Source organism: Gavia stellata, chromosome 2 (genome assembly GCF_030936135.1).
Source record: "Gavia stellata isolate bGavSte3 chromosome 2, bGavSte3.hap2, whole genome shotgun sequence".
NCBI classification, from domain to species: Eukaryota; Metazoa; Chordata; class Aves; order Gaviiformes; family Gaviidae; genus Gavia; species Gavia stellata.
Genome location: NC_082595.1, coordinates 23769378 through 23781620, shown reverse-complemented (window position 1 = coordinate 23781620; position 12243 = coordinate 23769378). Strand labels below are relative to the sequence as shown.

At 37.0% G+C, this 12243-nt stretch overlaps 1 protein-coding gene across 4 annotated transcripts in view; it reads left to right on the top strand.

The window, feature by feature from the left end:
- The window catches only part of SPAST (spastin), a 36020-nt gene extending 23777 nt beyond the window's left edge, over positions 1-12243 (top strand). For all 4 annotated transcript variants that reach the window (XM_059832645.1, XM_059832630.1, XM_059832637.1 and 1 more), the window contains 9 exons: positions 834-905; positions 1451-1526; positions 2055-2146; positions 3933-4012; positions 4837-4879; positions 5526-5605; positions 7359-7429; positions 9362-9402; positions 11081-12243. In XM_059832645.1, coding sequence (XP_059688628.1) covers positions 834-905; positions 1451-1526; positions 2055-2146; positions 3933-4012; positions 4837-4879; positions 5526-5605; positions 7359-7429; positions 9362-9402; positions 11081-11203 — 678 coding nt within the window. In that variant the 3' untranslated portion in view covers positions 11204-12243. The remainder of the gene's footprint in view (positions 1-833; positions 906-1450; positions 1527-2054; positions 2147-3932; positions 4013-4836; positions 4880-5525; positions 5606-7358; positions 7430-9361; positions 9403-11080) is intronic.

Sequence of the window (12243 nt, the reverse complement as noted above, 5' to 3'; positions counted from 1 at the left end):
CACGCTGTTATGCAAGGAGCATAAGTGCTGTGGAACTATCTGGCTGCTGCTTGTTTTCTCAGCCTGGTGTGCTGGGTTCAGGGAACTGGAGGGAAATGGCTGTGCATCAGGGAGCGTTGCATGTCCTCGTGCAGCTGAGCCAGCCACATAGTCCTGCATCACATGGCATGGCTGCAGTTGCACACACCCTTTGATACTGAAGCTGGATCAGCTCTGAAGTGCAGGAGTGTGAATGCTGAGCAGCTCACTTTGCCTTACTGTTATGTTTTACATACAGGAACATAATTACTAATCACTAAAATTAAACTGTATAACCAGGGAATCATCATTTCTTGAATATGATGAAACTGTTAAAGAAGAGGGTACTCTGTGTGAGCATTCTGGCTGAACTAATTCTTTTTCCTAGCTTTCCTCTGAAAACAGTTTTTGTATAGATAGGATATGGAGGAAAAAAACAACATAATTTTTAATGTGATTTGGTGCAACTGCTACCCTATGTTACCACCCTAAATTAGTTAAAACTGTTTCAGATGTCTACTCAGGATACATTGAAAGGAGCTGGAGACTTGTATTCTTCAGCAAGCAAGTTGTAGTTGGCTATGGAGATGATATGATTAGAGAAGTCTAAGGGAGTCTGGAAATGTCTCTAGTTGTTCAACCACTTATCCGGTCCTATTTGTAAGTGGCCTGTACAGAAGTTTTCTGTATAAGGTGTTCCCTTTGAAGGAATAGGGGTTTTCAAAATCATCAATCAGTACATGAATGCTAGCTACAGAAGCAGAGAGGTATCTTCAATGTGATGTTTTAAAAAGAACTTTTTTCCCCTCTCCTAGGCCAAAGCAGTTGCTGCAGAATCAAATGCTACTTTCTTCAATATAAGTGCAGCAAGCCTAACTTCAAAATACGTAAGTAGCAGCTGTAAATGATATTGATCTGAAAACACACATGCTGTAATTGGGGCTTAAGAAGTCCAGAGACTTCTGATGAGTCCTTGCTGAACTGTTAGCCTATAGTGAACATAAAGTTGTAAAAAAGTGACTAGTGAAATAAAAAAATCTGGTTTTGTGTTTGTGATAACTCAATGTCAAAGGCTTTTGCAGTTCAGGATGACCCTGGCTGTCATATAGATCACAGAATCACTACATTTGGATGAGTGGTTGTGGGTTTATTCTTTAAAAAGTAAATGAAGTGGGTCCCATCTCCCTTGCACTTCAATAATGTAGGCACCAAAATCTCTTGACAACTCAACTGTGATCATAAGTGAAGTTGTAATCTTTCTTTTAAGACATAAACAATACTGTCATATGTAATAATGAACTAGTGATAATCTGTGTATGAATGGACTGAGCGTGGTTGGTTATCGGCAAGATTTTCTGTATGTCCTTATTTGAGCTCTCTTGTAATAAACACTTTCTAAGCCCCCTCCAAAAACAGTTTGTTGTTGTTTTAGGTGGGTGAAGGGGAGAAACTGGTGCGTGCTCTATTTGCAGTAGCCAGAGAACTTCAGCCTTCTATAATTTTTATTGGTAAGACCTTAAATGTTGTTGACTTTTGTGTATTTTCTTAAATATTTTGACTTATTAAATTGGAGTCATTGGGTAAACTTCATTGGGTAGTTCTGCAGTGTAGAGCAAGTGTCTCAGATATGACCTGCTTGGCTAATCAGTAGTTCCATACAGAGGTTGTTAGATTACTGCTATGTTATTTAATTGGTGTTAATAGTGGGAAGAAATGCCCTCAAAAATAAAAATGCTGTACTACCTTTACAGAGTATGACCATTTATGTATTAAACTTCAAACATGAAAATGGGTTTTGCTTGTCCTGAGTTGCAGTTTATTATCAGCAGGATTTTTTCTCTCATCTGTGGTTGATGTTACATATTCAAAGGATAACACGTTATACAAGCTTTTAAACTTTACTAAGATCTGCCTGTTTCCTAAGGAGTAAAGATCTGATCTTTCTTGTTGGACCCCTATATTAGCACAAGAGCTTAGGCAAATATGAAGACTTCAATGTTGTATGCTTAATTAAGATGTATTTCTTTGCTTTTTAGATGAAGTTGATAGCCTTTTGTGTGAAAGACGAGAAGGTGAACATGATGCTAGTAGGCGTCTAAAAACAGAATTTTTAATAGAATTTGATGGTGTAAGTATTTAGTCTTGGGTATTGTTTGATTTAGCTGAATTGGCGAATGTAGTGGGTGCCAGTACAAGCTACAGATGAAGCACAAATAGGATTTGGCTGCTGGGGCTTAGCCCTGTCCCCCTCCCCCCCAACCTTGGTCGACAAACAGCTTTTTTCTATTGCTGTTAATTTTTCACTTGCTTACTGTAGTATTCTGTAAAATTCAGTCTGGGGTGAAAGGTAGTAATCTGGAGATGAGCTGAAATAATGGGTTGAAAGACTATGGACAGAAGAAAGGGTAACATGGCAATAATAAAGAGGCTGTGAGAACAAATGTTCTTACAGGGCAAGAGGGACACTTGAGGGTTAGGCAGAGTTGAATCCTTGTTTGCAATTCCATGTTTTGGTGAAGCACATCTCTTCATTCTGGCAAAGTAAAAGAAGATTAAATGGCTTTTAAGTAGTGTCTCTTTGGTTTTTAAGGGATATGCGTCACAAAAGCATGCACTCACTGTCAAGGGGTAAGGTGAGACTTGAGGGATGAGGATTTCAAACAGGCCAGTTCAGATCATGGGTATACACAGCTCTGACACATGAGAAGGATTAATTTCTGTTAGTACACTTTTTATTGAGCTATAAATTTTTTCTTGGCATCATGACTTAGAGGTGGCAGGATACAGTAAGAATAAATTTAATAGCATGTATGTACCCAGGAAAAGGTACTGGGTTTCATAGTTTAGGGGGGAACCAAATGAATATCAGAACGTTTTTTTTGTCATACAGCACTGTTTTTTGTATTGAACAATCTTAGTTTATATTCCACTAGCACAGTGGAATATTGCTACAGTAGTGAAGCAATAGTAATGAGGTACTGGAGGAGAAGATAACTGTACAGAGAGACAGCGATATCAGGAAGAACTTCTCCAAAGCGAGATGAATCAGGACAAATAATGCAATGTGACACCAATATGCAGAAATTATTACACACAGAGTTTTCTTTTAAAATGAAAAGGGGAAAATTAAACATAATTAGTAAGTTAGCAAATTTCAGATCAAGATGTAACTATATCATACAATATTCTTGTGGAACTTTTTGGACTCAGGCAGTAGTGAACTTAAGTATATGAAGGATTGGACACTAGGTGAGTAATAACATGTCTCTGATACTCAAATGTTTTCTCTGAGTCTGGAAACTCTAAGTCTCCCTATTCTTGGGTGAAAAATCAAGTCTTGCAATTGAGTTGGAGGGAAAATTACTGTGTCTGTGTACAATTGAACAGCTTCTCGTTTTGATTACTGGCGTCTTGTGAGACCCGTATTAGATGAATCTCTGATCTTATTTAGTGGTTCTGGCTGTATCTTAGTCTAAAGTTTTGATTCTGTCTTTCTCTGTAGGCTTCAGAACAATGTTTGGTGTTAAAACCCACAACAGCAGAAAGTCTCTAGCTTTTTAAACATAATTATCTCTAGATGACTAAACTTCTGAGTGCTTTTGTAGTCTCAGTTGTCTCCAGCATTGTAACATGCAATTCCACAGCAAAGTTTGTGCTCTTGCAAGACTCTTTTCAAGCAACATAACTTTGGGCATAGTGTCCTGTGTTTACATTCCTTCTTTTCCTTTTTACTTTTTCGTAGTTTGACTTCACATTTATCTAAAGAATGTTTTAAAGCTAACTGCATGGGGAAAAAAAAGCATATACAGTAAGATCCCATCAGTGTGCTGAATGCACGGCAAGTCTCTAACTGGTTTAGTTGTACTACTACTTGAGATAAACTGAAAGCTGTCTTGTCTTCCTACATTATATAGGTGCAGTCTTCTGGAGAGGACAGAATACTTGTGATGGGAGCAACAAACAGGCCACAGGAGCTTGATGATGCTGTTCTCAGGTATCAAAATGTCTCTTCCTTTGTTTGAATACAATAATATGATGTTCATTAGGAAGAGCAGGTTTTGCTACTTAGTGTCTTGGCTGTTTTAAGTTTTGGAATAAGTAGCAAAAGCTGTTTGGCAAGGTTAAATTATTTAACCTCTCAAAGAGGTGCCTATCTCTTCTCTTTTGGGATACATCTGCACAAGCATGATGGCCTTGGAATTGTCTAAAACAGCAATACCTGTTGAGACCAAGTCAGCATTTTATAACCCTCTTGCATCTTATATACTGCTTTTTTATTATTTGGATCTTAACGGGAGAACAAAGGAAGAAATTTGAACAGTGAAATCCAGTATTTCTTCTCCCTGAATATTGGACTTCTCATGTCCCATGCAATTACAGATCTTGCTGTAGATTTGCCTTAGGACTCTCTTGCTACAAGTTCTCGTACTTGCTTCTCTTTTTGTTCTTGACTGAGAAAAATAGGCATGTCAGCACTGTGAACAAATAAAATACATTTTTAATGATTCCAAAGACTTCTTGTGCACAGTGAATAGATGCTTCATTTTGTTGCTGGTAGTCAATGATATTTATACCTTTTGAGTATTTATTCTCTGGGGGGAGCTTCGTAACTTCAGTAAGAGTAAGGTGACACCAGTGGCTCATGCATGTTGTTTGTTTTTTGCCTTTTTAAATCTGTAGTTCTACTCCCTAGAATTTGATGAAGTAAGTGAAATTTTGACCTTTATCAAACCAAATGTTAGATCTGTATGTGTACGTGCTAAAAAGTTACAAAAATGTGTGTGTATATGTATACATGTTTTGGGGTTTTTTTTCTAGACGATTCACCAAACGGGTATATGTGTCTTTACCAAATGAGGAAGTAAGTATTGGTTTCCATGCATTTTCTTCATTTTAAGATCAATTTTATTAAAACAGAGAATAAAAAAATATTTCATAGATTACTCTTAACTTGCCCTGGTGGATAATTACAATTCTGTGAATTAACTTCTGGCCCAGCTTGGACATATACACTGCGCTTTAATTCTGGCAACTATCTTAAATTGTTGCATTTTTCTTTTTATGTGCTAGTAGCAAATCTGGTGCTAGCTACTCAGTATTTCTTGGCTAGTGAGGTGTTGCTTACATATTGGCAGGCATGGACAAGTCTGAAGTAGGGCTTGCAGGAGCACATTTTGGTTGGCTGGAGAAGAGTGTTTATTGCAAAAAATGAAAGTAGCTTTCTTAAAGTAATGTTTTTCTGCTCAACAGCAGATGGGGGTTTTGATGAGGATTCTACTGTGTTATTCTTGACTCAGTTTGACCCTTGATCTCATTATTACCAAAGCCCTATCTCTTCCCCTGAAGAGATTATAGTGTAGAGTCTCATCACAAAAGTACTATAGGCAAGTTTAAACTAGTGGAGCACAAAAGCTAACCTGACAAACATGTCATTTTGTTGTTGCAACAGAATTTTAAGTGTACTGTGAAAAAGAGTTTTACATCTGATAAATATATATTCTTTTCAGACAAGATTGATTTTGCTAAAAAATCTTCTAAGCAAGCAAGGAAGTCCATTGACCCAAAAAGAGTTGGCACAACTAGCTAGGTAAGTATTTTGTAACTATACTAAATAAATATACTCATCTACTGCATTCATTCAGATGTAACTAATGTAAATCATCAGCTAGTGACAGCACTTGCTAAGAATGAATTGCATGCATTTTGGGAAAATGGTCTCCTGTCAGGCTGTATGAAGGTAGAGATATCTATATCTGTGCTTGTTTTTTCCCTACACCACCTAGCTGGGTTTCTGTTGTTGAAACATGCTCATCAGCGCTTTTCTTTCTGAGGAGGAGGGAGGGGGATGCTTCTCTCCACCTGTCCCCCAGGGAGTCCAGCCCTCCTCTCTGATGCAAAAAGGCAGTACCTTTCACACTTGGCATGCATTTCAAATCAAAAGCAATTTTTCTTTGCTTGTCCATTGCTAGGTTTGTTGAAGGTATTACCAACATAGCAGAGCAAGCACTGGATAATTTTAGATTCTTATCAATTTCATATTTGATTTGGAACATGTGGGTTAAGTGCCATTCCTGTTATGAAGTTGTTTCATGTTTTTCATCATGAAGATTGACACAGTACTGCTGTTTGTCACCCTCAGAAATCAAATGTAATAGGTGTGAAGGAAGTTAGACTCAAAAATAGGTAAAGCACCTAGGGCGGGAAGGAGTGAAAACTGAGTGCGAGATATCAAAAATACACAAGTGGATATAAATACTTCAATCTCTGTTTCTGTTTGTGGTAGTACACAGGAGCTGAGTACACTCCTGGATGTAGCATTTTTCAGCATTTTAGCATTAGTAACATTACAGAAATTGTGATGTATAATCCAACTGAATAAATTCTCTCTGCACTTTCAGGATGCTTGCTCAGGCCATATTTAGGCTGCAGTAATAGCTAACTGGAGGAAAAAGATAGTGTCTTGGATTCTAACTGCAAATTTATGAACCAAATTACAAATGCATCTTAAGTACACTTTTTTAAAATGGTTTAGCCAAAATATAAAAGCTGAGGGTCCTGTTGGCTTCATCTGCCATCTTTCTTTGTTTTGAAAGAGATATAGGTATTTAACCTCCTTCATGATTTTGTGTTCCTTTGCTCCTCTGCAACTTTTTCTATAAACTATAACAAAATTCATTATCTCCAAAAGACTGAGCTGTGAAGCTCTTGTTACAGCCAGCCACTGCTCTACAAGCTGGGTGGATTTTTTTCTTTTGTTTTAAGTTTTTTCACTAGGCAGCCCTTACTACTTCTTTTCACTTATGTTTGGAATATGTATTGGTGGCTTCCTGGTTCAGTGGAGGCCTTTAATCTGCAAAGTATTTAATTGGTTAACTTGGAAGTCTAATTCTGGAAAAGCTCCCATAGAGATTGGGTCCTTGGGTTTGATTCCCACCCCTCCTTGTGCTTCTAAGGATTTGGATGACAGTTGAGGTTTTGGTTTTATATTTATCTATGACAAATGATGACAAACTAGTGGTAGGGCATTCCTGTAAGAGAAATAGTAAACGTGCTTGAGATTAGTTTTCATCTACAAATCCTAGTTGGTTGGTATCTTTGCTTTTTGTCGCATGTTATTTGGGACTTGAACATCTGTACTTATTCTGGAAAAAACTTATGTTGATCATTTATGTTGAGTGCACTTCTGATTTATTAAACTTGCAAAACAACATCAAAATAGTACTTCTGATTAAGAAACACTTTAATGTGCAATTAAAATCAGATGGTTTGAAGCAAGTTTTGGTTTTTTGTTTTTTGTTTTTTTTTTCTTCCTTCTTCCCCCACTTTTTCCTTCGATAAAGAATGACAGATGGATACTCTGGAAGTGATTTAACTGCATTAGCAAAGGATGCAGCGCTGGGCCCTATTCGAGGTAAGATGCATAGCTTTTTATTTCGGTTTTGAAAAAACTCAGTGCCCTTGATATTAGAGATATTATTATGTTTTGCTACATCTTTATAACTCTTAAACCTCTGAAATTAAACTTTTTAGATTGGATTTTGGTCTTTTCCTCATAATAGCATCTTTGTAAGATTTATCTTAGAAAAAACCCTTCAATAGCTCACCATGTGAAACAGACAATTTTTGTGTCTTAAGAGGAAAGTGGGGTGAAGTGTTTTTCACAGATTTGTGGCATTTTTAACTAGTGTATCTTTCCTAGGCTGGTATCAGTTCTGTTGCATTTAAATTACTACTTGAATAGCAGTCTCTGACTGCATTACTTGTCTTACAAAGTGGGCAGATCTCTTTCAAGTCTAAAGGAAGGCAATGCCGAAACAGAAGCAATTTTGTGTTTTGAGTGTATTTTTAGATACGATTTAAATGGCATAGCTTTTTTAATTTTTAAATCTTCTTAATGTTGAATTGTGATCCAGATTACAATTGTGACTCAAGTAGAGTTTTACCTGTATTTGCTCTTCCTCTGACATTTCCAACTTTGAAAAAATACATTTTTAATGCAAAGTGAATACTTTTTCAAAAAAAAAAAACAAACCAAAAAACCCAACCCTAACACCCCCCCCACCTTTGTTCTGTTTTACTAGCTAGCTATTATGTGTTCAGTAGCCATATCTGCAGGGGATGATCTTGTTTAGTGGAGATCAGTAGTGGGAATTTGGGAAGAAAAGATTGTGAAGATTTGATGTTGGTTTTCTGTTTGCCAATATATCATCCTACCTGACAGAAAGGTACTAAACACAGCCAGAGCGGAAGTGTTCTGTAATATCAGCCTATTATGTGTAAATAAAAGTTGTTGCAACTCTCTTAAATGATTTATAGGGAGGAGAGGTCTGTGCATTTTTTGTGGGTGTGTTTGTTTTATTAATTTTTCTAATTGAGTCACAAATCCTATAGCATGTAGTTTTGCTAGTGCACTATCTCTCTGAAAGCAGCTGCTGGAAAGTAATGGCTTTTCACCCACTTACTTTCAGCTGTTGAGATTGTAAGTCACATCTTCCAAAATCTTGCGTAGTAACTGGGAAAACAGCACTGCATTAAATAGCTCTCGCAAGAGACATCATGTTTCTTAAGACTTTGAGTATATTTATTTAAAGTGGTTGAATTAATAATGTATGCAGGCTTTACTTTGCTGATAAATCATTTCACATGCAAGTCCGTTTTGAGAAGACACCATGAAATGTTGTGCAACCTATTGCTTCCACCTGCTCCTGGTTTCCATATAAAACAATTTCTTTTTCAATTTTTTTTTTAATGTCAGCCCTGTCAATTCTGCCTAGATTCTTTTTCTTGCACCCTCAGAGCAAAAAGTTTGATGTAGTATGTTGATATCATAACAGTATTGCAAGTAATAAAAAAGTAAAATGGCGAAGGATACAGGAGTGATTAGATCCCACCAGTACTGCAAGGGCAAGAAGCACTCCTGTGTGCCCTGCCTGATTCTTATTCTGTATTCTTGGCTGAGGGTACTTTTCTGTTTACTGAAAATTGTGCATGTTTGAGGGGTAGGGGGGTTGTAGGTACCAGGAATAATATCGGGGAAGGCAGCTCTGTTACGCTTGTATACTGTTCCCCGTACTTTAGAAAGAAGGAAGTAGTTCTGCTACCACTTTGTACTGTATCTGCAGTGATTGAGTGTGGGAGCAGCCTGGCTGAGGAGCTGATAAATGGGGAATAAGGAGGTGAAAACACCATGCGCTTTTCTGTACAGGAGATTACATTGAGGCAGAGAGGTATCATTTTCAGCTGTGAGGTTTTTTCAGAATAAAAGTGCTTTTAACATGCTTTAGTTATCATAAGTGATTAAAGTTTTCTTATGAAACTCACTGATCTTCTTTTATTTTTACAGAATTAAAACCGGAACAGGTGAAGAACATGTCTGCCAGTGAGGTATGCTGTTCCAGCACTTGTATTTTCCCCTTTGAAGAGAATGCATGCTCACCGGAAACTTTTAAGGTCCCTTTATTTACACAAAGTATCATACAAAATACCTAGCATAATTTAGGGGGGATATTACCCTTATTGATTACTTCTTCACTGAAGAAAAGTCTTTACAAATAGTGATCGAGAAGAAAATCTGTCCTCAGATGTCTGAGGTTCTTTGTGTAGTTTGTTGGTTATCAGGCTTAAAAGCACCTCTTTTTCCAATAGTAAGTTTCTGCTGTTCTTAGTTTCAGCTGACTGTCCTATCTTTTCCTTCGCACTGAACTGCAACTTGATCTGTTACCTATCAGATGATGTCAGAGGCCTGGCTTTTATTTTCTCACAGTGTTACTCGCCCAAAACGTTCCCAGAAGTATTATATCAAATGATTTATTTTATTTCCATGGCCCCCCCCCGCCAATCTTTACGTAAAGGAAGTCATCTTAGGGAGAACCTCTGAGGGATTTTAAAACAGATTTGTTTGTATATATGTGTAATACTTACATTCATTCACATGGACCATCATAAAGGAAAAAAAAAAATTAGATTAAGTAAGTTCCTCACCGCAAACTGCATCTGTAAACATCAAAAGAAAAGGAATAGGTTGGTCCTGCGTGTAAAAGTTTCTGTTCAAATGTGTGTGCATGTCACCATTATGTAGGGGAAAATGAAGCAAAACTTAATTCCCCTGTTGCTTTCTGTGTTTAGCCTGAGATCATGGCTAAGGCTATGGTAAGCTGAAAGCATTTGTTGTAGGAAGATGAGAACATCTGTGATAATTTGCTGTGAATGCAAGTGTACCTCCAGTAGTCTATAAACACTAGTCCCAAAGAAACATGGAGAATCTTCTCCAGTTGTAATGTTAACTTCTCCTTTAATAATGAGACTGCTTATTCCACACACTTTGGTTATCTCCCATCATGTCTGGGCATTTCTCTATATGGGAAATGTCTCCTTATAATCATGTCCTCAGCAAACAACTGAAAGGCATGTGTTGTATCAGAGAGGTTAGTTAATTGGGATTACTTGGCTGACAGCATACTATGCTCTGAATACAGCTGTGGTAAGGGTGGGAACTTTCAGTGCCTTACTCTCCTGGTATGCAGAGGTATGCCGTTAATGTGTTAACAAATCCCATGTCTTACTCTTTACTCAATTCTGTGCCCTCTTACGCACCAGCTTGCACCACCTAGTGAAATAGCCCATGAGATTGTTATTACTTCCTATTAAATAACAAGGCAGACATTATGATTACCAAATGTTAGTTTATTAAAAATTGTAAATACTGACAGTCTTAAATTACAAGACTCTTGCATCAGGTCATAGAATCATAGAACAGCCCAGGTTGGAAGGGACCTTGAAAGATCATCTGGCCCAACCTTTTGTGGGAAAGGGAGCCTAAATGAGATGATCTAGCACCCTGCCCAGTCGCATCTTGAAAACCTCCAGCGATGGGGACTCTACCACGTCCCTGGGGAGGTTGGTCCAGTGACTGACTGTTCTCACTTTAAAAAATTTCTTTCTTATATCAAGATGAAGCACTCGCAGAATATGTTTCGTTAAAAGTGAATACTGAAGTACTTCTTGAATAAACTGAAGTACATAAACCACTTTGTGATCCTGATGTCTTTCACTTTTTGTTTAGATGAGAAATATCAAACTCTCAGATTTCACTGAGTCTTTGAAGAAGATAAAGCGCAGTTTGAGCCCTCAGACCCTGGAAGCGTATATTCGCTGGAACAAGGACTTTGGAGATACCACAGTGTGAAACACTACTCGAAGTGAAGTGGTGCTTAAGGAACAATTGGTACAGACTACTGGAAAGCAGCCAGAGTTTACAGGACTTTACAGATAACTTTAAGTATCTGCATTAAAACTTGAGATTAAGAAAAAATTATACAATGTGAAATGTGTTCATCAAAGCCTCCTTGCCATTTAGTGAGGATTTACACACTGTAAGTAAGAGCACAATAGGACTTCAGATAAGATTCCTAGCAATCCAATTATGGTTTGAACAATAATAGATGTATTTTGTTTCAGCTAGAAGGCTCTGATGATATTGATCATTGGAAAACCTTTTCCCTATGTTGTTTGTGTGGTTTTTTGTTTGTAATTTTGCCATGGCATTGATGTCTGGCTTTCTTCCTTGTAACTACTAACTTATAATTGGAGGTTTGTAAACTTTGATTCAGTTTTTGACTTTTTTATCCTTAATGTGCCAAAAAAACCCAATTTCCCTATGCAGAGAGGAAGTACAGCATTGGGGAATTATGATTATCAAAATGTAAAAAACAGCTGGTCTGTTATTATTTGTCTTTTTGTTTAGTTGTAATGTGACTTTTTCACAGAACAGTTTTAAAAAGACCTTTGATAGCAGAACAGCAAAAAAACCCAACCCTATAAAACCAATTCAAACTGTCTTTTAAAAAAAAAATACAAATTACTAAATAAAAAATAGACTAAGACATTCATTTACTGGCAGTATTTTCTCTTAACGCATTTTGTAACGCTTCCATTGGTAGAATGTGAGCTTACGCTTATGATGTACAACTTGAAGCCCAGCTGATGTTTGAGAGAGTAAGTGATGCTAATTGTCAAGTTTCATAAATGACCTGTTTCTACTCCGTATTTTGGTCTGTTTATGATAATTGAAAGTAAAATTTCCATTGTGATAATTTTTTTAATCTACACATGTAAGCATTAAAATACGAGGCTACATGTTTAATACATGGCACACATTAATGTTTTTATAGCTTTCATATGTTTTGGTTTATACATTAAAGTATGAAACAGTCAACTGATCTGCTT